The sequence below is a fragment of the Sabethes cyaneus genome, chromosome 1 (genome assembly GCF_943734655.1).
Source record: "Sabethes cyaneus chromosome 1, idSabCyanKW18_F2, whole genome shotgun sequence".
Taxonomy (NCBI): domain Eukaryota; kingdom Metazoa; phylum Arthropoda; class Insecta; order Diptera; family Culicidae; genus Sabethes; species Sabethes cyaneus.
This window is the reverse complement of record NC_071353.1, coordinates 35387292-35412305: the sequence shown is the minus strand read 5'-3', so window position 1 is coordinate 35412305 and position 25014 is coordinate 35387292. Positions and strand designations below refer to the sequence as shown.

General features: G+C 42.0%; 1 protein-coding gene across 1 annotated transcript in view; it reads right to left on the bottom strand.

The window, feature by feature from the left end:
- Positions 1-1629: 1629 nt before the first annotated feature.
- Positions 1630-25014, bottom strand: part of LOC128732563 (calcium-activated chloride channel regulator 2-like) — a 115135-nt gene continuing 91750 nt past the window's right edge. The window contains exons 2-3 of the mRNA XM_053825837.1: positions 3286-5329; positions 1630-3221 (exon numbers count right to left, since the gene is read on the bottom strand). Coding sequence (XP_053681812.1) covers positions 1630-3221; positions 3286-5326 — 3633 coding nt within the window. The 5' untranslated portion in view covers positions 5327-5329. The remainder of the gene's footprint in view (positions 3222-3285; positions 5330-25014) is intronic.

The window sequence follows — 25014 nt, the reverse complement described above, 5'->3', positions numbered from 1 at the left end:
TGTATGGAGGCGAAGGTGGTTCTTCTACGAACTCGCGCGTCTCTGCAGCGAATCCAGTATTCAGAAAGTGGTTAAAGCTCAACGGATACGTTGGTCAGAACAAGTTGCTAGAATGCTGCACAACTATTCTGCAGAAGTGGTTTTCGAATCGAATACGGTAGGAACAAGACGAAGAGGGGCACAGCGAGCGAGGTGGCAAGACTAGGTGGAGCGAGATCTGGCGAGCGCTGGGTGCTCGCGAAACTGGAGACCAGCTGTCATGGACCATGCCTTGTCATAAAGACGTAAGACCAACTAAGTAAGTAAGCAAGTTAACAGCCACATCGGTGATACCTGCGAGAATGCGTTGTTCAGGATAATGCCCAACAACTGCAAACCAAGTCGCAATAATGATTACTGTCAATACTTGCGGACGTAGAAACAGACTAGAATGTAGTGCGGAAAGCCTAGTAGAACCGAGCGAAACGTACGAACTACGGCCGTTGTGATTCAAAAGCGAATGTAGAATTCTCTCGTCCTTGATGATAAGCGTTGTCGTACTGGAAGACAGGGATTTTTCTAAAATCGGACGGTACTTTTAATTAGTATAGTTTTTAGTATGTATAGTATTTAGTATAGTCATCGCAAAATTAAAACTTCTGCAGTCCAATTAAAATAACTGAAATGATCGGTTTATTAAGATCTCTTAAAATATATGTACATAAAAGCATCCTATAAAACTTACTATCTAATGAGATTTTGTCAGTATCAAATGAATTCGAAAACACACATTCTTTCAGGCTTTTCTATTTTAAGGTATCCGATTTGTCAGTCTGACTTTGACTGCAAGTACAATCGACGCATCAGGCGGCTATAAACGAAGCTTATAACCTAGCAAACTAACCGATTTGTCTGGGTATCAGTAAAAGTCGGATTAACAAACAACCTATTTTGGTTCTATTTGAGAAATGAAGTAGATATGAACCGAATAAATTGTTCGAATTGAATTATAATACTTATTTGCTCTTCTATTCTGTCAAAGGAGCTGTGTTGATTCGGTTTCCCTACTGTCTTAAAAGCTCATTGTTTTGGTTGGAAATACCTACATACTGTACAGTTCAGCAATCACAATAAATACGGTTTAATGCCACAAATTGTATTGGTTTCAGCAGGATTGATGTTTGATTTAAAGTTATTTTCATTTCTTTCTTATTTTTTACGTACTCTAGGTGAAACATCGTGCGTTAAAATTATGCTTATTTATGAAAATCACGTATCTAAACTCTTACAATCGTAACTGTTCTTAGGCTTCAATATAAATGCTCTTACCTTTTGACCTACCTATAGAAACTAATTTAACCGATTTGAACAAAATAAAATAAAATTTTTTACAATTAATGCTGGCCACCTTCTCAGGAAGTACTGATTCGTATATCGTACGTAACGAAATCGCATGAGGTCATAGTTTTAAATTAAAACGTTTATCCAATTTGACTAGTTCGATTGATTAATTAAAAGCAGACGTTTGAACGAAATGAAATCCAGTTTGTGTAATGTACACGTAAACGATCTAAGAACGGATCGAAGAACACAATTTCAAACAAAACAACCGATTAGCCGAATTTTTCCATAGTTTCGATCGGTGCTTGTCTAGACCATAGTGACATTGCGTCGCTTTTTGGTGTCGGTTCCGCCGATATTGTGGCCGCTGTTAACGGAGTTTACAGAGCCGTTGTTTGATTGATTTGCTGGTGGATGGCCGTAAACGTAGGAGGTGGTGCTATTGCCACTGATGGTCGTTGTATAGATGGGCAGTGGCGGAACGGGTGGAGTGCTCTCATTTAGGTGGTTATTGTTCAGAAGAGACATCTGATCGTGTTGACTGTGCGGTTGGGTGTTGTAGAATTGGTGCGGAACATTGTTGTCTACCAGATCGTCGATCAGCGCCGGTGGATGATGATGTGGATGATGATGTTCGTGTTCTTGCAGAAGCTGCGAAGCTGACCAGGACTCGTACGGACTGAGCGTTCGTCCATTGGGTAGCATCGGGTTAGGGTTGTACGATCGTGTTAGGGTAGTGTTGTTGGAAGCGGTGGAGATAATACTGACGGCACAGTTATTATTGTTTGCCGGAACGATGAAGGACTGCGAGTCGATGATGTGTTGCTGTTGTTTCAGCTCTTCGATCAATTGCTGTTCCATCGGGTGTGTGGGTCCCATGGTACTGTAGCGCTTTTTGCTCAGCATCATGTCGTCGTCGATGTTGTAGATGGTCGGAATGCCAACCGTTTGGTGGTCGTTCAAGTTCATATCGTACGACACGGACGACGGGATGTGCGGCTGTTGGCTTTCGAGATGATGTGGCGAGGAAGATGATGAAGTGGTGGTGTTTGACGAGGGAGACGATGCGTTTCCAGCTGCGGTTACGATCACGCTGTGACTGTTTGACAATCTGTGATCACTTTTGAAGCATTTTATGGGCTTCTTCTGGTCGTCGTCGTGAGTACTGTGGCGTTTTTTGATTACACAGAAGTAGCAATAGATTAGTATGACTGCTAGCAGTAGAATAATCCCAGCGATTATTGGAAGTAGCAGCTCCAGGCCAAGATCCATGGTTTTAGCGATTCTAGGGATGATATCCATCCCATCATCTTGATTTTTGCTGATACCATCGTACGATGACCAGATGGAATCGTAGCTTTCCGTTCCACCCGAACTTGATGGTGGATAGAGCGTGGTCGGTTTAGGTTTGGACACGAATACCCTTACGTAGTTGGATATAGGTCCCGGCTCGGCGTCTTTTGCCAGTTTAGAGTATGGTCTGACGGCAAAGTAAAGGATTTGTCCAATCAAGTGCGGCTCGTGTGTTATATTCAGTGTGAATGTGCTGTCGTCTCCGATTGAATAGGTCAGCGGATTGTCGTGGTGCCACAGAACTGCTGCCGTGTCGAAGTTGTCCACAATATCTTTGATTGTGGTTGCATATTTCACTTCGTAGCGAGCAACGGTTCGTCCACCCATATCCGGAGACGTCCAGCCGAGACGAACCTTCATACCCTCAACGTTTGCACTTAGGTCACTGATGCGACCAGCCAAACGACGATTTTCCTCGTTCAATTGCTCCTGAGTAACGAAGAGGGTCATTGGTTGCAGCGTTCGTTGGAATGGTGTTAGCGGTTGTTTCAGCGGAATGGCAATAGAACTTCCGCAACATCGAGCGGGTTGAGACCTAGATGCGACCACTGAAAAAGAAAGAAAAATATGTAACAACTCACTTTACAATTGCAATAGTAATGGTAATCTTACCTCCATGGCTGGCACTTTCCGATAGAGAGTACGCCGTATTCCCATTGTCACTGACCGTAACTTCGAACTGGTATGCTCCCGTACCACCGAATTCTTCAGCATTGAAGTAACGAGAGTAGACGCCATCGCCCTTTGTGACATCCGGATCGCCGGCTCCAGTATCCAGCAGTTTGAACTTTTCACGACATTCGTTGACCATGCCAGTACCGGCCTGGCAGACCTTATCGGGACGTGTTACGGCTACTTCTACCAATGCGGAGCTGACTGGTAGGTCACCCTTTCTAACCTCGGCGTAAACGATCGGAGGACCACCAGATTTGCTTTGATGTATCCACGAGCGAGCCTGAATGACGGGTGCGTAGCGTGATCGCGGTGTAGCAATCACCTGAACGTAGTGTGGCTGTGGGTTGCCATTGAAGCGATCTATGGTGTATGTCCAGGTTCCAGTTTCATTGAGAACGGCTGAAATCATCAATTGCTTCACCAACGAACGGGAGTCACTGCGTGACGTGTAAACGACTCCGTTTGGGCTGGTTAATTTGAGGTTCATAATCAGTGGATTCTCCGGGTTGTGAATGTAGACGAAAAAGTGCGCCGGAGGACCCATGAAGGAGTCCAACATGAAGCTTCCGGTGACCGTTCGGCTTGTGCGTTTGGAGATTTGGTTGGAGTCGTCGATCACGTCAACCAATTCCTTACGGTAGATTTCCGCTGGCAGGTCGTTTACATTTCCTTCATAGTACAGTTTACCAATGTTGAAAAGAACATTCGTCAGCTCGAAATAGGTAGTAAGATAGGTCTTTTCGCCATTGTATTTGCATTCGAACACAGAGAATGCGGAACCACCGGTTCCGTCGGCCAAAGCATCCAGCGGTTGACGACGGATCACGTTCGGGTAATTGATGGTGGTGATTCGAATTTTGGAAGCACGAGCTGCATTGGCAAGTGATTTGTGATCAAGTGAAAAATCCATACCGGGAGAAACGACCAAGATAACCGAGTTTGCCGGACCGTTAAGACGGGTCCTATCGTTGAGCATACTGATGGCGTCCGATATGGCACAGGTAAGGCAAGCAGGTTGTCGAGAATCGCTGGGAGAATAGGGAATGAATGAAGCAACGAGATCTTTGTTCTCCTGGATGTGGAGCGATGAGATTTGTAGAATTTTTTCGGTGGCCGTATCGTTGGCCAGTACCATTCCGATTTCAGTATTGCCCGGCAGGTCGTAAACGACCCACTTGCGGATGGCACTTCGCAGGAAGCTCCACGATTCGCGAAGCTGCATGTCCAGAGTTTCGTCGATGATGATTACGTAACGGGTGGATTTGCGCGTTTTGTAACTGAACTTTGGGGTGGTGTTAACGATTACCGAAGGATTGACGGTGATTTGAGCTTCACTGGCAAAGTCCGCGTGTTTGAGAATCACATCCAGGGTGCTGCGTCGGTCGCACATTTGATTGTGCTTCGAAGGAGCGTACCGATTGTGGGTACCTTCGTCGCAGAACATCGTTACACTGGGAGCTTCAGCCGCAAACATGATGCTAGTGCGTGCGTTTCTATCCAGTATGTCACTTATGTTGTACGGTATAGGTGCGGAAGTTGGACTTCCGCACAGACCGTGGTCACTGACCGGTGCATCCGAACAGCCCGTTAGCTTCACTTCGTGATCATCGTTTATGTAGCACCTGGGGTAGATCGGATCTTTGTCGTATCCGATCTCATCAAAAACTCCGTACCGATATTTGGCCCATTCGCGAACGAATTCACGGCCAATTGTATCGCGGCCGAGGATCTCTGAATCGATGTAGATCTGATCGCCAGGTTCGCCGCAGCCGGAAAACTGATCCGTCCAGATGAGAGATTCAGCGAGTGTGTTTGACATAATGGTTACATCCGATCGTTCTCCGCTGGCTGATGTCCGAGTTTGGTTGTACGGAATGCAATGATTTGGCCAGCGAGCTGGCAGAACCACTGAAACCTCGCCAAAATACACACGCCCATCCATGGCAGAAAACAAGTACTGCGAGGCAGATGTTAGCATGATCTGAAAAAAAGCGAGAGACGAGAAAGAAAATAATTAGTCGATGAACAATTTCTATTTTTCTCACGGTTATAAGAGCTCTATCGCTTCTAAGGATCACTTGGTGGAAGCGGTGAAAGAGGTTGGTACTCGAGTGCAACTGTTGATTGAAAAAAAAAGAGGAAAAAACGGTCCAAAAACAACGAGGAAATCGATTTGAAAAGATGATTTCTAGAGTGGCTGTCGGCTCCGGAGTGCGGTAGCGGTGGCCCCTACCTACGGTACAGTCAGTGTGAGAAATGATTGATTTTATAATAATGAATCGGACCAGCATCGAGGAGGAAATTAATTTGGTGGAAAAACGATTTAGTGACGATATGTTGATGCCGCGGTGGCGCGTCCATCGTTTGCCAGATTCCGACCGATAGATAAGCGTTTCGTGCCGATCGAAAATGATTGAAAAAAAAAATCATCCTTTTTCGCTTTTTCATCGTCCATTGCGACTGCGTCGCTTATTAACTTTAAGATAGACTAGGCTAAATTGTGTGAAATTTTTGTAATTGGAGGAATTTACTGGCCATCGATTGAGGTTGCGATTTGGCAGTGTTGCGAAACAACTGCAGCTTGACTTTTGAGAGTTTGATGGGATAATTTGGTGGACGCTTCATGCGGTGGTACTTGGCTACCGGTTGATTATAAAATCAGTTATTACCGATGTTCATCTGCACCCATCTGGCAGCCGCAAATATCGCTCGAAAGATCTTTTCACTTGCTGGATGTTGGAAGAAAAGCACCTAAGAAAGATACGTACAAGTAAACCGGTTTTCTGCAAAATGGCAATGTGCACCAGTTGGAGTTTCCTCTTTCTCGGTGCAAGATAAATGTGTTCCTCATCTTAATTAGCATACACGTGCGAGCAGGTGGCACACGCTCCTGATATTCGCTAATATTGGGGTCCGATTTTTTTTGGCGAAATCTTGCAGGACCACTTTCTTCCGGTGTACTTTGCGGGCAGCTGCGTATTATTTTTTTCGAGTGCTGCAATTTTCGGTCCACGGTTTTCGGACGTCGTCGTCGCGTTACACAAGATGCAACCGAAAGTACCATGGATGATGTGTTTAACGGACTGCAGGGAGCGTACGGCTGTGCCATGGTCAGCATCTGGTTTGGCACCGTGAAGTTACGTTTTAATAATCGATCACTTCGATGATAATTTGTGCCATAATTTTGGATGCTGCTGAACTGGGACACTGCAAATGCTTGCGTTTCATTGAGGGCATTTGCGTCAACTGTTAAGTTGCAGCGCCGAATTGATCACCTTGATATTTCATGACACATTAGTTAGCTGGAATTTGGGATGTAATCAGCTAAAATAAGGAATATTTTGTAAGTAAGACAACATGTAAGTTTACACGTTTGAAAAACGGCTTTTGATTGAAAGATATCGAATACCAAATAACGAAAAAATTTAATTTGTTTTTTATAAACTATAACTAAATTGGTTGTTACACAATAGAAACTGTTGTTGAAACCTAGGATTATCTTATAATTTTAAATTTTTAATTACAAATACAATGGCTTGTCTACTTTACATACTGTCAAAAAAGAATATTAATACTAAACAATGTGCATGTGCTGTTTTCCGGAGAAGGTTATTTCAAAGTCAAACAAAGATTAAGGTTCTTCGAAAGAGGGCTGTTAGAACCCTCTGATATTTGGAGAACAACTCCCAGCGCAGTAGTGCACTTCATCCGAAGTGCATCACCGGGCTGGACGAATGCTATTAGTCAAACAATGACAATCACTTCTGCTAGTGGTGCGTCATCTTGACAACATAGCTATAATAAACCGGGGAATATATCACAATAGATCAAACAAATGGTCGCAGTGATAAAAATACCCAACACGGAAAAAAAAGACAAACAAACAACTCATCCTCTAAATGAATTAATTACTTTTTAAATTAGTAACTAATTTAAAGCTAAATCGACAAATTTAAGAGTATAAAAAAAGATAAAAAGTTGAGTACCTAGGCTTTGCTTTGCTAACGGTCATTGTGTAAACAAATGCGTTTAAAACCGTGATTAAATCCAAATGAGTTACAAATCGAAGAAGTTGCGAAGAAATGTCAACCATAGCTCTGGTTCTCACGAGTCACCGCAGTCCCCGGCACAAAGCGTGAAACTCTAAATCATGGGACCGCGAGAAATCTATTGGTCCAGTTTTGGAAAGCACAATCCACCATCGCAGCAGAAACTGTTATACTCTGCCATTCGAGGTGAAAGCACTTGAGGTCCATGGAGTTCGATACCTGCTACTGCTAGCACCCAAGCACAGGCTGCACGGGCACCACCCAAGCACGGGCTAAACAACGCGTTGCGGGTTGCGTATAAGCGTTCGCAGGGGTTCGCAGGGGCCGATGGATCAAAGAGTAACTATGTACCGTCGTCGAACCAGCGGTCCGAGTGGCACGGGGGAACGAGAGTACTGAAGAAAGGTGACTAGGTCTATGTAATCGCGGGGTCCAAGCGGAGATCCTGTGTACGTGCAAGAGTCATGACGGTCGTGTGCGGCAGGCGTTGGTCCGGACGAGCAGTGGCTGTGGTTTATGACGTGGTATTGCAGGACAGTCTGACAATGTTCCTCGTTTCAAAAATTAACTGTGTTAGTGAGGACGGTGCCTTGCGTACGAAGATTTGTGTCCGTCAAAGGCGAACTATCGAAGGCGGACGGAAGGCGATCCAATCGAAATGTTTGAAGCAACGAAGAACCAGGTGAAATCGTTGTAGTCGGTGAGGTGGTCAGCAGTACATACACCGTTGAAGCAGGAGGAATTCCAGTAAGCGGAGCGCTACCTGTTACGAGCGGTTCAGGCTGAAGCGTTCGGGGGTGAGTTGAAAGCCAAAATGAAGAATCGGAACGGTCCAACCCAAGCAACAACATGAGTTTTATTGTACTCTTATGACGGTTTTTATTACCAATTTTGTCTTAAATGCCATCATAGGAATGTAATAACACCAAAATTGTTACTTGGGAACCGTCCTTTGGAGAAGTCGATCCCACTGATACAAGTTAACGCCACTGCACTGGTCGATGAAAACGACGTGATTCGAATGGAAGGGCGTACGGAGAAAGATGCGGATGGGCAGTTACTTATCGACCGTACTGGCCAGCTGAAACGCTGGCTTGAGTCCTCCGAAAAGCTCCTTCAAGCTTTGATGTCCAACCAGTCACCAACTTTGTGATGGGATCCATCTGTGTAGAAGTTTCCGGGGTTCACCACTTCTGTTGGGTACTCTTACCACTGCATCCAGTATTTTGAACTAAAGTGGTATACCCCGTATATTACTTTTACTGTACGCTTCAAGCTGACCTATCACTTATTGAGGAAGTGATAGGGTGGTAGCTGGAGCGAAACAGGTGCCAATCAGAGGTGGCTTGTTTTTTGAACCTTGTTACCCTGTTCGGCGACGCAGACCATATCTCCCCTTTTTGAGATATTGCAATCTGCGTGCTATTTGTGCTCCACAATTGCAGAGCAAGTGTTCCGAGGTTAAGTATTATCTTGTACGAAACCGAGATTACGAACATGATATTTACTCGGACAATGTCCTGCCACAAGACCGGAAAGCGTGCTGAGATCTCTCTTATTGAGACTCAGCAACTTTTGAGTAACCTTAATACTCGACGTAATACATTTTTACTCAAGTAACAATTTGGGTTTTATTACATTCTTATGATGGCATTTAAGACCAACATTGGTCATGAAAACTGCCATAAGAGTACAATAAAACTCGCATTGTTGCTTGGGTAGATTGTTTGAGCGATTGTACGGCCATCCAATTGGCCATGACTGTTCGACTCTCCCATTGTTTCAGCTCACCCTTCAGAGTTGGAGCCACCCCTTCTATCGGCTCACTCCGAGTCGGCGTGTTAAGGATAGACGAGGAACAGGGCTAGGTGTTCCTCTCCTATTCTCCCATTTTTCTCTTCACCTCCTTCGTTTCTTTGTTTTTCGGCATAGAGATCATGCTCGGTAAGAAATGGTCCACTGCATCAGTGACCGGTTTGATGCAGCAAGGGCAAATTACTGTGGAGGGCGCCCTGGTACTCTACAGGCTCCGTTGCGGCAGAGAATTTATAGAACCCCTTCCACCATTCATGCCTCGGCACAGGTCGCGTCACACTTTGGATTAGGGGTTTATCCATTCAAGTCTTTACGTGATAGCCATGGATAACGGCTATTAAAACCATCCTCCTTTTAGAGGCTTACCTTCTACAGAGAACCGTCATAGCAGGCGGAGAGTTTGCACTCAGCATTCTCATGAGTGCCTCCTTCCCTGTCCGCATACGACCCTAGTTTCCACCGATTGTCCGATTTCCACTAAGAAACGTATCCCGGATGGTACCACGAGGAGTTAGGGATAGGAGTTGTTAAATAAGAGGCTGTGGACTTCCGTGGAATCTCTGTTATCTGGCACATCGTGTCATTTCTAGTCGATTGAATGCAGGGTGTTGTAGAGAAGATTATAAAGAGAGTGGATCTAACCGTGTGCTGTTGGCGAGGTATTATGGTACTGTACGTTGTTCTAAATGTTCTGTGCAAATTTATGCTAGACCGGTTACAGGAGACGATCGATGCGATTTTCCGACGGCAGAAGGCAGGATTTCGTGCCGGAAGATTTGGTGTGAGCAAATGTCAGAGAAACAAAAGATGCCCACAGTGTCGGCACACGCTAGTGAGTATGAGAGGCATAGCATCCAACGCTTGCGTCACTGACGCAAACGTACGACAAGCAACCACTGGTACTGTGTCCATACATTCTGTTACTTATACACTCTCGAACGCACAGCCTCGTAGCGTTCTTCTGCATAGCTCATTCACGAGGCCAGCAACTCGTGAGCAACCAACTTCTTCATCTTACGCCCTCTCTCACATACGCGGTTGAAAATGCGAGCCTTCACGAGCAATCGGTATCAGCTGCTCGGATTGAAATGACAAGCGAGAGCGATGACCGTGGCTGTCAGCTAAAACACACTCGCAAAAACTTGTCGCAGTCCACGAAAAAATAAGAACGAGTGTCAGAAAGAGATGCTCATGCCGGCGCGTTTGTTAGAACGAGAATGCGTGTGTGTGAAAACTAGACCACACGAGTGCGGGCTTCGCAACACTGGTGTGGATCATATTGCTACGGTCTGCATAATTCTGGAGTAGATTAACGGATTCCAAGAGTCTATCCAGTTGGTATTTATTCATTGACTTCAAAAAAGCATCCGATCAGCTTGATCACAAATATTTGTGGGGTCTAGTTAGTCCAGCTTAATGGCTTCGCGGACGATATTGGCATCGGGGTATGCAATTTTGAGTTGATGATGGAAACGTATATCAGATTGAAGGCTATATGGACAGTCTAGATGACCTTGTCATGAATTCGTTGATGACCTATTTTACGAGAGTTCCAAGGAGAAAAATATAGGCCTATTAGTCCAAACCTCGTGTTTTTAGTCTTGACCTTGAAATGCGGTCAAGACTATATATTAATATTTTTTAAAACGGTGCTTCTACAAGAAGAAGGGGAAAGAGTGGAAAGGTGAGGGGACATTGCAAGGATGCCGGACGATAGTGCGGCGATAGTGGTCCTCTTCAACAACCCAATCGGTACCAGGAACAGAGAGGCCCAGTGTGCGAAATGGCTCGACCAGGTCGCAGGCGACTTGCGACTTTTGAGACGCCTGGGAAATTGGCAATGAGTGACCCAAGATTGAGTTAAATGGAGACGACTGCTTGAAGCAGCACGAGCCGATACTGACGACGACAAAACGAATTCATGTATTTGGGAACGCCGGTAATGACACCAGCAAACAAATTCGAAGACACATTGTCAGGTAATCAGGGTGGCAATCGTGCTAACTTCGGATTCCGGAAGACCCTCCGGCTCCGGTCGCATAAATTTCGCCGCTCCACAATTTTGACTATCTACAAAACACAGCCCAAGTAGCAATGTGAGTTTTATTGCACTCTTATTGCGGTTTTTTATGACTAATCTTGGTCCCAAACCCATCATGAGAGTGTAATAAAACCCAAACTCTCCTCCGCGCTCACCAGACTTGGGTTATACTCGCTGTGGAGCAGGGCGATCTTGATACCTTTGAACGGAAGATGTGACGCACCAATCAAGGTGGAGTTTGGATGGATGACGAAACGTGGAGATGGTAAACAAACAACCTATCGTCCATACTGCAAAAATCGCAAGCGGGTCAACAATTTCAGAGTGTTAAATAACTGCTGATACATTTCGCATTTCAAATTTCGCTGGTCTAACAAGCCAGTTGTCGTATGATGGAATTTCCGCTGGGCGATGGTGCTAGATACAGTTAGTAGAATCGTTGCATTAGCCCCGTAATTGTCTTGTACTCTATCAGCTGGATGCGAAATCTGTCGATAAAGAAGGGTCAAGTCTTTGAAAGCCGTTTAAGCCAACTGACTTTTATGCCAACCATATAGATACCAGAAAATCGTAGTAGAAAACCTAATAAATTGCAAACTGAGCGAGAAGAACGGACAAGTATTGCAAAATTCATGTTGTACTTCAAGGGGGTAATCTAGGATTGATACTGTTGTTGTTTTTATCAGCAGATTGTCTCTTCCTCGAGAATTAGTTTTTGTTTGTAAGCTGCTCATCGTCATCGACATGGAGTCAAAATATTAAAAATGATTAGAACAGATGTTTGAATGCTCAAGCTATGTTTGCCGTTAAAGGGTAAACATTGAAATTATTCTGTACCAATACCTGCGAACTAGGAGGTTCTATCAACTTCACGGACGGAGCCGGTTCTAACTTTATGATCAACAGACTGCATGGCTTGCTTTGTATAGTGTTATCACAATTCAACAAAACGAACGATCTTTAAGATTTTGATTGGATATTCCCAGACCTTACAACGAGGACTTGCCAGGACACGATGACTGTGGTTATTAAATTACTGTTTCTTTCCTTCATTTAGTCAAGTTTCAGATATGTAAAATGGGATATGCAAAACTAGGACTACCTACCTTTCTAAATCTACAAGACGATGGAAGTTTCAAAAACGTTTATTTAGGGGTTCAAAACTGTGACAAACGTACCAAAAAAAAAACGTAATCGTTCCGCGGCTCCGTTTGTTGTTGAGGGCACGAGCGCAAATATATGAACCAAAAGTGCTACAAAACAACGCGTCTTATCATCACGCACGACATGTTCCACAATTGAGTTACGAGCAGAGTGTTTGAGTGACCTTTCAATGCTTTTCGAAGATTTATTCCACCAATAATCCTTGCGGGCGGGGCCTTGCGGGAACGGTTACGTTTTCTTTATTCGGCAAAGACGTTAAGGAGTCTATTTTCTCTGAAGAGCAGAGCAAAGCGGTGGCCCTGCTTGGGCCGATGGTACGAAAGTGATTAAAAGTTTGCTTGTTAACCCAAGCTGGCGCATTTTCTGCTCAATCATCATAATTACCTTCCCATACCGAATGAGTCAGGTAGCACCCGTGTACATTCCTGTGGTAGAAAGAAGAATGGGGTGTGTGCAGAAATCCCTACGTCGGTCGGTCGGTCGGTCGACCGTGGACGAAGACGTTCCTACGCGCGCGGTAGCTCCCATGTGTCAGGTTCAAGGGCCACGAACCGCCACTCCAGAGTTCAAACGTCGTTTGTCTGGTTGGCCGGGAAAAGAATAAGTATTATAGCCACACGTAGCCTGAATGTGTATTCTTGTAAAAAATAAACAATCATTCTACTTTGTGTTCTCATCTGGAAAGCGCGGCTCATCTCTTAGCCACCTGTTGCTGTTGTTTCGCCTTTATTCGTGACCACCTTACGACCGGGTTGCGCATGGATGCGGTACTGTGGTGCAGTGCTATGCGATGAGGACCGGGCGGGGATAGCCTTTTATGCTCACGTAATAGAAAGCTGATGCTCAAGCATGAATGAAACTTGCTTCTGCTTCGGTTCATTCGCATCGTACCGCACCGTCCGTCAGGAGGGTCGGTCGAGAGAACAGTTTTTTCGGGATATGCGTTTAGGCGACTTGCGACTGACGGGGAAAGCACTTCAAAAGACCGAAACAAGGTACGGAAGGATATCTAAACAACCGGGTAAAGATCATATCGAATATCTTCTGGTGCAGCAAATTGTCTGATAGAAAGCGGAATAAAACACACAAAACATACCGATCGAATGGTTGTTTACAGACTAGCAAGGAAAACAGGTCAGGGTCTTGAAACCACCGAAAAAGGATGCAATATGCTGTATAATAATGCGCTCTCGACCTTTGTGTTATGTTTTCCAAAAATAATCTAGTGTTCTGTTCACATTTTGTTTGCCTAGAACACGGATGGACAGTGAATGGTTTAGAGCGGCTGCACCTATTGAGAAGAGGACCCCGTGAGAAATGAAAATACGACGGGAATGGATTGAACGACAATGTCTCGTTCGTACATCACTGCATAGTAGCAAACAAGCCATCCAACAGCAGCGTCCGTCGAGCATGACTGGTTCAGGATTGCGACGAGTGCGGCGGCACTTCACCGCCATAATGGGCTTCGATGCGGTCTCCGTGGCACCGGGTTTGGAAATGCTGTGTGCTTATGGTTGTCGTCGTTCGTGATCCGGACAAGATATGGAAGAGTGGACTTAGAGTCATGGCAATAATTTTCTGGCCCGTCAATTGAAATCCAGGTCAGTCTAAATGTGAACGAACCGGTGTCATTTAATTTCCAGACCGTTTGCTGTGGTTTAGCTCTCGGTCCCGACTGGCAGCAGCAGCATCATCACTGCAATGAGTTTCAAAGTACTGTATGCTGCATAATTGCACTACGTTTGAGGAGCAGATTGGATTGTGCTATTGAAGCAATGAGGCCGGCAAGGGGTAAAATACATACATACAGAGCGATATGATAGGACCTTAACCTTAGAAAAGGTTATTTGGCACAATTGTGCTTTGAATGTTTTTGATATACGAGCTCTTGCCATTGAACAGATTGACCCCAATTAGTATGTTTTAAATTGCAGAAGATGTCGAATGTGTTTATTCCGAAAACTGAAAAATTGGATGAACTGGAAAATATGACATCGCAGGCCGTGGAAGCTATTGTTTGTCCAGGTGGTATTTGAGTCACCATCTTACGAACGTCGGACAAGTGTGTTCCACGTTATACCACCGCACAGTTATTGAACAGCGGGTCTGATATTAAATTTTCTTTTAACTCTCACAGTTTTATCGTCCTTCACGCGTTTACTTATTAAGCATTTGCAGTTGTTTGTGACGTTTGTCCTTCTTCCTAGAATGATCTTCTCGGAGTCAAGGGGAATTGCTCTTGTTGTTTCACACGATCATGTTTTTGATCAGGGTCGACACACTTTCTTACCTGTAAAAAGAGAGAAAAAAAAACAAATTTTAATTATGCAGAATAATTTAATCATTTGTTTTGAAAGTCATTTGAGAAGAACACCACTTGAGTGGAGCCAAAAATCTAAGGACCGGTCATATGTTGCCGTGAATGGTTAGTTTTCCGGTCATAACTCAGGAACAAAAAATAGTGCTGTTGGGAAACTTTTGTCATTAAAAGATACATAAATGCCAAATAGGAAAAAATATATTAAAAATTATCTATGGACTAGAACTTATTACCTATGTCCGACTCTTCTTTACGATTTTCAATCACTTATATCATGCAATTTTTTTAATATTTTAATATTGAGATTGTGAAGCTCGGTCCCAAGCCCTAGTATTTTTTCTCAGCATTCCAATACTGGTCCTTAAATGAAAATCGGTGTGGGATATCATGACAAAAAAGGTGGTTTTATGATGAAATCCAATATACCGACCAAATCCAAGATGGCCAACAAAATTTTTTTTACTCCATTTGAAAATCCTATTTGTCTTCTTGACAGAACCATTCCATTTGTTAGTTGTTTCATCGCAAATTGGGGAAATATCACATGATATAAAACTCAAAGTTTACTAAAAGTTCAATTTTTGTTTATACTGTTGAGCCACTTAGCGAACGAGGGGTCCACTGTTTCGAGGTATTAAAAGTGTAATGCTCATTTTTTAATTACTTTCAACCAATCAAGTACAAAAGTTCCCATATTTGAAGACTGCGTATCAGTAGTGGCCCCGTTTCAACGAAAACTACTCTCATGCTAGAGTCACGTCGAATGGCCTGATTCTTTATACTAAGATTCGAACCCACGACCACTCGCTTGTCAGAGCAGACTCGATAACCGTCAAGAGTCAATTGTCGAAATTTGCAATTCAATAATTGAACATCAGAATTCGCAGGCAAAACCCAAGAATCAAATGTCAAAATGTGCCTAAAAATTAAGAGGCAAAAAGGTCGTCGTTTAAAAAGAAAACCAAAAAGAAAAAAAAACAAAATTACGAATCCAACACAAATTAGATGTTCGCAAAGCAAAATGTTTCATTTAAAGGTCAATATTCGAAAGACTGTAATCAAAATTGGAAAATAATTGAACTTGAAAGTGGACTTCAGATAGAACTTGAAATTGAACATGAAATTTGATACAAAAGCTTTCTAGAAATCAGCAAATTTGAAATTTCACTTGAATTTGAAATTGGACTTAAAATTGGACTTGAAAGCAGATTTTAGATTGAACGTGAAATCGGGGCTGGCAATGGATTTGAAATTAGACATGAAAGCAGACTTGAAATTAGATTGAAATTGAACTCAAAATTGGACTTGAAGTTGGTCTTGAAATAAATTTGACATTGCGTTTTAAATAGGACTGGAAATTTTTCTTGAAATTGGACCTCAAATTATGCTTGAAATTGGGCTTAAATTGGATCTGAATTAGTCTCAAAAGCGGATTGGAAATTGGATTTAAAATTTTGCTTGAAACTGGATATGAAATTGAACTTAAAATTCAGATTTGATATTGAACTTGGTTTTAAATTAATTTGAGCTTGAAGTTTTATTTCAATTTAAACTGGAAATTGGACTTGAAAGCAGATTTGAATTTGGACTTAAAAATATACTAGCAATTGAATTTAAATTAAGCTGAACAGACGTGGAATTGAACTTGAAATTATGTATGGTTTAATCCTAATTCCCGTCGTAGTCGTAACTAAAGTCGCTCTAATTTTCATCATTTCTTGGATGGATTTAATGAATTCGCCAAAAGTTCTTGTGTTGATTTGACTCAAACACACTTACCTTCCGATCCGTGCACTTTGAATTCACTAAAAAGCGATTATCAAAGCATTTTATTGAAATTACGCAACTGACTATTTCTTAATTTCGTCGAACCGTTTTACAATCCGTCTATCAAAATTTTTCATCGTCCGAATAAAAGATCACAACAATGTTTGTGAAATTAGCGCGCATGTATTTGTGTAGGACGGCATGACAAATATTATTCTGCACAAAATTTCTGCTGGTCATGCAAGTTTTCCCGGCTGCAAAATAACGACAATGCGTTGTGTAAGTCATTTTCATTTTATGAATGACGGAAATTGAAACGATTAGTAGACATTTTCTTCTTCGTCGCACGAAAAAACGTAGGAAATTTGGCTCGTAGAAATTTTTTAATAAAAAAGCATTTAAATAGATCTTAGCTCACTTTGATTGATCGCGTATAATAGACAACTAACTAAAATATTAGGGAATAACTAGTTTTGCATTGTGTGTCATAAAAATGCTGATATTTTTTAATAATTTGTGTTGGATAGGACGGGAATAGGCAATTACTACGGAGCAGCAACATACCCTATGACAGTTTACTTGAAATCAAATCTAAAATAATTGATTTTTTCCTAGATTGCTGGGAAAACTTTCTTGCATTCTTATAAAAAGTTTTCTCGACAACTGACGACGACTCGACGGCCGAGGATTTTTGCCCTAGATACTCCTCTGTGGCGACACTCAGTTCAAGAGTAATAAATTTTTTAAATAAGCGAAGCCCAATAAAATCCAAGAAAACTTGCTTGGACTTTTCTGTGGGAAAACAGGAGACCTCTATTTTTTTAAATCTCGCTTTTAGTAGTTCAAAAGTTTTGCGAGTGAATCTATACATATAAAAATAAATTTTTGTCTGTCTGTGTTATGTTCCTTATAGACTCGGAAACTACTGAACCGGTCGGCTTGAAAGTTTGTATGCAGGGGCTTTTGGGGCCAGGGAAAGTTCTTATGACGGTTCCAGGCCCCTATCCCTCAGAAAGGGGGAGGGGGCTCCCATACGAATGAAACACAAATTACTGCACAACTCGAGAATTAATGAAGCAAATGGAATCAAATTTGGCAGGTGGGGGTTTTGAAGGCAGGATTTTTCTATGGTGGTTAGAGACCCCCCCCCACCCCTCTAAAGAGGGAGGCTCCCATACAAATGAATCAAAATGTTCTGCATAACGCGAGAACTTATCAAGCAAATGGAACCAAATTTGGCATGTGGGGGATTTTGAAGGCAAGAAATGGTTCTATAGTTCGAGAACCCTCCCCCTCTGGAATATAATCGAAGTCACACATTAGCAAATGAAAATATTTTGACAAACTCTGACAAGTGTCAAATGGGTCTAACAATATGGGTCTTACGTTTTCTGAATAGGAATAAGTTCGCGAATTTTGAACAAAATCGGATTACTTTTAAATTTTGATACATCTTTTTTTCGTGGTGTTTATTGAGTTGAGTATGTACAAGCACTGGCATGCTCAGGCTGCTGCGTACTGGGGCAAATGCCCCGCCCTCCCTATTAAATTCAATGTAAAACAAAAGGAGTCCTTGTAGTGTGACCTGGGAGTCTAATTTCAAATAAAATTTTGAGTACTAATTCATGTCCCATTTTTTGTCTCATTTAAACTTCTGTTTCAACTTCAATTTTAAAATCAATTTGAAGCCCTATTTTCAACTGCAATTATATGTTCAATTTCATGTCGCTTTTCACATCCAAATTCAACTCCAATTTCAATTTCAATTTCAATTTTAAGTGCAATTTTAAGACCAATTCCTTGTCAAATTTCACGTCCAATGCTAAGTTAAATTTCAAGTCTAATTTTAAGTTCTATTTCAGGTTTAATTTAAAGTCAAATTTCTGGTTCGATTTCAAATAAATTAGTCTAAATTTACGTTCAATTTCATGTCCAATTTAAGTCCCATTTTATGTCTAATTTAAAGTCATATTTCATATTCGTTTCAAGTCCCATATCTTGTCCCCTTTCATATCCCATTTGTCGTTCCGTTTTAACTACAATTTTAAATCCAATTTGATATCCTATTTCATTTTCAATTTCAATTTCATGTCCCTTTATGCGTCCAATTTCATCTGCAAATTCAAGCCCAATTTCAACTTCAATGTCAAGTCTTATTTTAAGTCCAATTCCTTATTAAATTTCTCAATGCTAAGTTCAATTTCAAGTCCAATTATAAGTCCAATTTCAAGTTCAATTTGAAGTAGTTCGATTTCAAGTAAATTAGTCTAAATTTAGGATTAATTTTATGTCCAATTTAAGTCCCATTTTAAGTCTAATTTCAATTCAAATTCAGGCTTGGCATACACTTTTCGCTTCGATTTTGCTCTTTTGATTACTGCCAAGCAAAATTTAAAAAAGTGATGTATGGGGCGTTTGTAGAATTTGTTTTTATCTACAATATTGCTGAAGTAAGCATTACTGTGCATTTTGTATTTATGGCGCTATAAGGCTGCTACCCTCTTGGTAGCAAAAAGAGCGCTCTTTTTGCTACCAACGGCATTGCTGCCCTACAGCACGGTAAATACTAAAGATAAAACTTCACTTTCTTCAGCAATAATATAGATAATTACTAGCTCTACAAATGCCCCATACACCACTTTTTCAAATTCTGCTTGGCTGAGGAGCAGTAATCAAAAGAGCAAAATCAAAGCGAAAAGTGTATGCCAAGCCTGTTCAAATTTCATGAATGTTTACGTCACATTTCTTGTCCCATTTAATGTACCTTCTGAACTACAATTTTGAATTCAATTTGACATCCTATTTCAACTTCAATTTAATGTCATTTTCACATCCAATTTCAACTACAAATTCATGTCCAATTTTAACTTTAATTCCAAGTCTCATTAATTCCAATTTTAAGTTCAATTCTAATGTCTAAACTAACTTCCAATGCCCAGTTCAATTTCAAATCCGATTTTAAGGCCTATTTCAAGTTCAATTAGAAGTACAACTTTTAGTTCGATTTCAAGTAAATTAGTCTAAATTCAGATTCAATTTCATGTCTAATTTAAGGGTCAAGTCTTTGAATAACGTTTAAACCCAAGGTTTTGCTTTTTTCATGTCCAATTTAAGTCCAATTTCAAGTCCAATTTCAAGTCCAATTTCAAGTCCAATCCCATGTTCAATTTCACGTCCAATGCCAAATTCAATTTCAAGTCCAATTTTAGGTCCTGTTTCAAGTAAAACTTCTGGTTCGTTTTCAAGTAAATTAATCTAAATTTAGGTTTAATTTCATGTCCGTTTCAAGACCTATTTCTTGTCCCATTTCATGTCCCATTCCAAGTCCCCTTTAATGTTTCATTTCAACTACAATTTTCAATCCAATTTGGCATCCTATTTCAAGTTCAATTTGAAGTAAAATTTGAAAGTTCGATTTCAAGGCAATTAGTCCATATTCAGGTTCAATTTCATGGCCAATTTCAAGTGCAATTTAAGTCCCATTTAAAGTCTAATCTAAAGCAGGCTTCGTTTTGGGTTTTTTGCTCAATAGATGCTCATTTGACTACAGCGCCTCAGCGAAACAGAATTCGAAAAAGTATTGTGAAGGGCAATGGTAGAGTCAATTATTATCTACAATATTGTTGAAAAAGGTATAGTTTTATCTTTTGTATTTACGGCGCAATGGGGCTGCTACCCCGTTGGCAGCCAAATGAGCGCTCATTTTACTACCAAAGGCCACATACTTTTTTCAACAATATTGTAGATAATTACGAGCTCTACAATTACCATTTATACTATTACTATTACAACTTATACTATATTACTATTACAAATGAGCATCCGTTGAGCAAAAAACCGAAAACAAGCCTGATTTAAAGTCAAATTTCATGTCCGTTTCAACTATAATTTTAAATCTAATTTGATATACTATTTTAAATTCAATTTCATGTCCTTTGTTCAGAGGTTGGAGAAATCGCAAATTGAATATATACACCAAGCATCGGCAAGCAATTTTATCATGAGTATTAACCACAATGAATGGCTCAATTCGCCATATCGAATGAGCCGCATACATTCATGTTTCAAGGCATCGCTGAATATACGAACAACGTATACAACGCAAAATTGCGAATTAAAGCGTTCTGTTGCTTCAAAAGCCACTAACACTACTTTAAACTATTCTCTATTCACAGTAATACTATTTAGAACACTTTCCGGCACTCCCGGGTATATTAAATCTATTAAATCGGGCTCGTTCAAAGTTCAATATTCAATTTTAGAACAAACTTGCGATGTTCATGATGAGCTACACTCGTGATAAAATCAAATGGCGATGTATGCATCATCGGCAGCTGAAACGAATAGTGTATGTTCATGAGGGACGTTCATCGATTCAAATGTTCATTTTTTCATGAATTCTCCAACCTCTGTTTAAGTCCAATAATAGGCCGTATTTATAAAAGAGTTAGAGCAAATGCTCCCATACAATTTAAACGGAAAAAGTAAAGCAAACTATTTTACGGCCTAATATGTCCAATTTTACGTTCAATGCCATGTTCAGTTTCAAAGCTGATTTTAAATTCTATTTCAAGCTCAAAACTTCAAGTTTACTTCAAAAACTTCAAAAGAATTGATAGCGTTGATTTGTGGCAGCCATGGCAAAAATAGTCAAGTAATTACGCTCGATATTACGTTTGATTTAGCACACCCCGTAGCCTGCTAACTTTCATTAGATGTACAATGGGAGTCTCCCCAAGCAGTGCCTGTAGCTCGTGATTCATACGCCTCCGCCACTCTCCGCTTTCAGTTTGTACTCCACCAAATATCGTCCGCAGTACTTTCCGCTCGAACACGGCAAGGTCGCGTATGTCCTCCGTGAGCAGCGTCACGGCTTCAAGTCCATAAAGAACTACCGGTCTAATAAGGGTTTTGTACATTGTTAGCTTCGTGCGGCGGCGTACGCTTCCTGATCGTGGCGTTTTACGAAGGGCACAGTAGGCCCGATCTCCCGCTTGGATGCGCCGCTGGATCTCCTTACTAGTATTGTTGTCCGCGGCCACCAGCGGACCACCCGGAACTTGGTGTGGCGTGAGCGGAGCCGTGGTCGGGGACGTAAGGTACCTGATCCCGTGCCAGTCGTTGCTATCCAGCGTGAAGTAAGGCTTGTTATCCATTATGATCACGACATCGCGCTTCGCCAGAAAGATGTTTTCCATCAGCACCTTCAACCTGCCCTTCTGGGTGATTGCCAACTATTCCGACAGGATCGGCCTCGTCTGAGTTTTCCGCATAAATATGTCTATTTTGGTCCATTACATAGTACTTCTGTACTATTTGGCCGATCGCGCAGCACCGTTTGGTGGCCAGAAATAGGCTATCGTTCGATGCTCTTGGCTTTCTCCAGAAGGGAGAGGATGTTGTAGATGTCGGATCGGCCTATTCCCGGCGGACACGAGTTGCGTCACACTGTGTCCAATTTGTTCGCTCAGGGTTGGAGCTGGCAAAACGAACATCGCATCGAGCGTAGATGCTTGACTGTTTTCGGAATCGCTGCATTAAATCTACTATTCAAGAAAAATTTGTTCCATTAAAATATTTTTCATAGTTATTCGAAGTCAGTACATTTTTCATAATGCATACGTTAGTAGCTATCTTTTTTCATGGAATTGCTGTTAAAATTAATCACGAAAAAATGAATTACGTCTACATTGCATTACAGTCATGGCTCGGACACTACTTTTTTGTTCTTTTTCTGCTCACATTGCACTCTACGTTGCTCAACAACAAGTATCAATTCCATGATAATCCACTTCAATAGTGTTAAGTTAAAAACTTGTAAGCTGCAACTTTGAAGTCAACGTTTACCTACTTTCAAATTCAAGACTTCGCCGATTCCATTAATCGCTCCGTACCGCATCGCACACTTAAGTATTTAGCAATCTCGTCACCGGGGAAGAGCTGCGACAAAATCCTTCATACCACCAAATCGAAATCCAATGTGAAGATTCGCCAGCGTCATTCGGCATATCATTGCTGCCGCCTGGCCTTGCATGCCGTCGAACGCCGCCTGTTCGAGTATTATGAAATCGCGATTCTACATGTCCACTTAATTATTAGCCATCGGCGTTCGGACGGAATGGTTTCAAAGTCGATTGTTGGGTACCTACTCGAGCGATGATGCCGCTAGACACATGTGCCGGCTGGGTTCTATTGATTGGATCCATCGGTGGTCTACCGCCCCCCCGGCTACCAGACGGAGGCTGCTGGCTTCGCGATCGAATCATCAAGCTGCCCACGGTCGGAGGAATCTGCCTGAATTGCTGCTGCTTGCCAGATGGTCAATTGAATAAAAAAATACGCTATGGCTCGTCCTGCCTCTGACGTTGCGTCCTCCGTCTGATTATACCTGTTCGTCCGAAGCGATGTGTACACGCTGATGAAATAAACAGTAGAGGTAGGACCAGGGAACGGCCGAACAGGTACGAAATGTGAAATATTTTTTCATATAAAAACGATCACTGCAGCAGAGCGGAGCCGTGGAGAGTTGGGAATTATTCATGAAAACAAAACTGAACTGGAATCCATGGAACGGATCGGGCCTGGGTAAGCCAGGGCGCGGTAGATGCGGTGAGAAGATTACATGATTTTTCTCACGCTTCATGTTGCGTTTATTCTTTTCTTGTTTGTCTGATCCCGGGTCGGGGTGCTCTATCGGACAAGGACCCGTTCGTTCGTTCGTTCGGGAGAGAGAGAAAAATCAAAAGAAATGCCCACAGAAATGGGTGACATTTTTCGTGGGATTTTCTGTCGAAATTCCACGAGCTTTTGACTGATCGAATTTCGATGCACTTTGTTGTTTCCGGGGCGATAATCGATCGTTCATAAATGTTTGTAGTAATGAATGCATTTGGCACGGTGAGAAGGGATTTGAGTGAAACCAAATACAATTTTTTTCTGTTTTGGGTGCAGGAAACACATAATTTTTGTGAAATGTTGGACAAACAAAACACTCTACAATGGCGAACAGCTGCAGCTAAATTCACGCGGTTGTTGATATAAGTTTTCTAATGTACGATCGATTAGATTTTCCCACATTGGCTCCAGAGGGTCGCAATTTCGCGCGCTCGTCCATTCCCAGAGTACTGCAACAACTGGTACTGCTCTCACTCCGGATTAGTCTTCGTCGAGTCGAGCCGACCATATTTGTACGTTCCATCAATTTGATGTTATTCAATTTAGGTAAACGAAGCCGTTGCTGGGATCACGGTGCAATTTCTGTGATTAAATTGCCTAACTGCAACGTCGTCGCAACCGGTTTCCATTGCTGATCACCTGTGTGTTGTCGATGTGCTCTTGTTGGATAGATGCAGACTTTTGCTGCATGAATCAGGTAGTTTGTAAATGAATGTACGCTTAAATCAAACTTGACAGCGATGCGAATAAAATGTATAGGTAATTGAAGGAAAACAAGCAGCTTCGGTGAGACACACAGCGAAGGTGGAATCAAGATTGGCCTGCTTGCCAGAGGCATTTTGTCTGCAAATGGTTTATTACTAAATTGAAGTTACACGCTAACTGAAGCAATGATGCACCATTGAATGATACGTATAAGTAATGAAATTTGGTATGTGCCATTTCGAAACCAGTGAGGTAAGGTGCGGGGTCAATGAGTATGAATAATGAGAAAAATAAATTGATGGCTCTTTCATTGCAAAACTCGTACGCAGTTGCAGTGCAGCCACTTTGAAACGAATTGATTCGCTCGAACCAGAATGCTGGAATAGGAGCCTTCAGCCATTGAACAGCATAGTAAATTAAACAAAACAATTCATTTAGTCCATTGGAAGCGTTGTAAATTATTTCAGCAAACATAAATTAACTCTCGGGAACGCTTCGGGCTATTGATGAAAAAATTGAATGTCCGATGGGCAATTCTTGAGGGATAATTTACCCTTTCTATTTCGCCGCGGGAAGCCCCCCGCAGCAATCAACGTCCAGCTAACGTCTTACGAAAAATTGACGGCCGATCTTGGAGTGTGATAAAACATTATTTGTCTGTTTTATGCTCTGCGCTGTTCTACACCGAAAGCCCCAAACTGACACTGCCATAAAGTTGCGTTCGAACAGCCACCTCGAAATTCCTTCTCTCTAATGAATACACAAATTTGAACAAATATGCTCTTGGCTGATTTTTTTTTCGGTTGGTTGTTGCCCGTAATCATAAAATAAAAATTTGAAATTGCTACCTCTTGACCGACCCAACGCAGAGGTCCCAGGTGGCGACATCGTATATAGCAACAGCATCAACAGCAGCATCTGCTAAAACTGTCAATTATGTGTGATTTCCATTCCTTCTTCGGTTATATGTTCGAGTGGCTTGATTTTATGACCAATTTTGATTTTACTTCTGTTCGCAGCCGCCGGCAGCCGCCGTCGTGCTGCGGTTCAGTGATTGAGGCGACCGCTCAACCACAGCGTCGATCATCTCGAGGGAACGAATGAGGAGTCAATTTCAGAAACTGCAG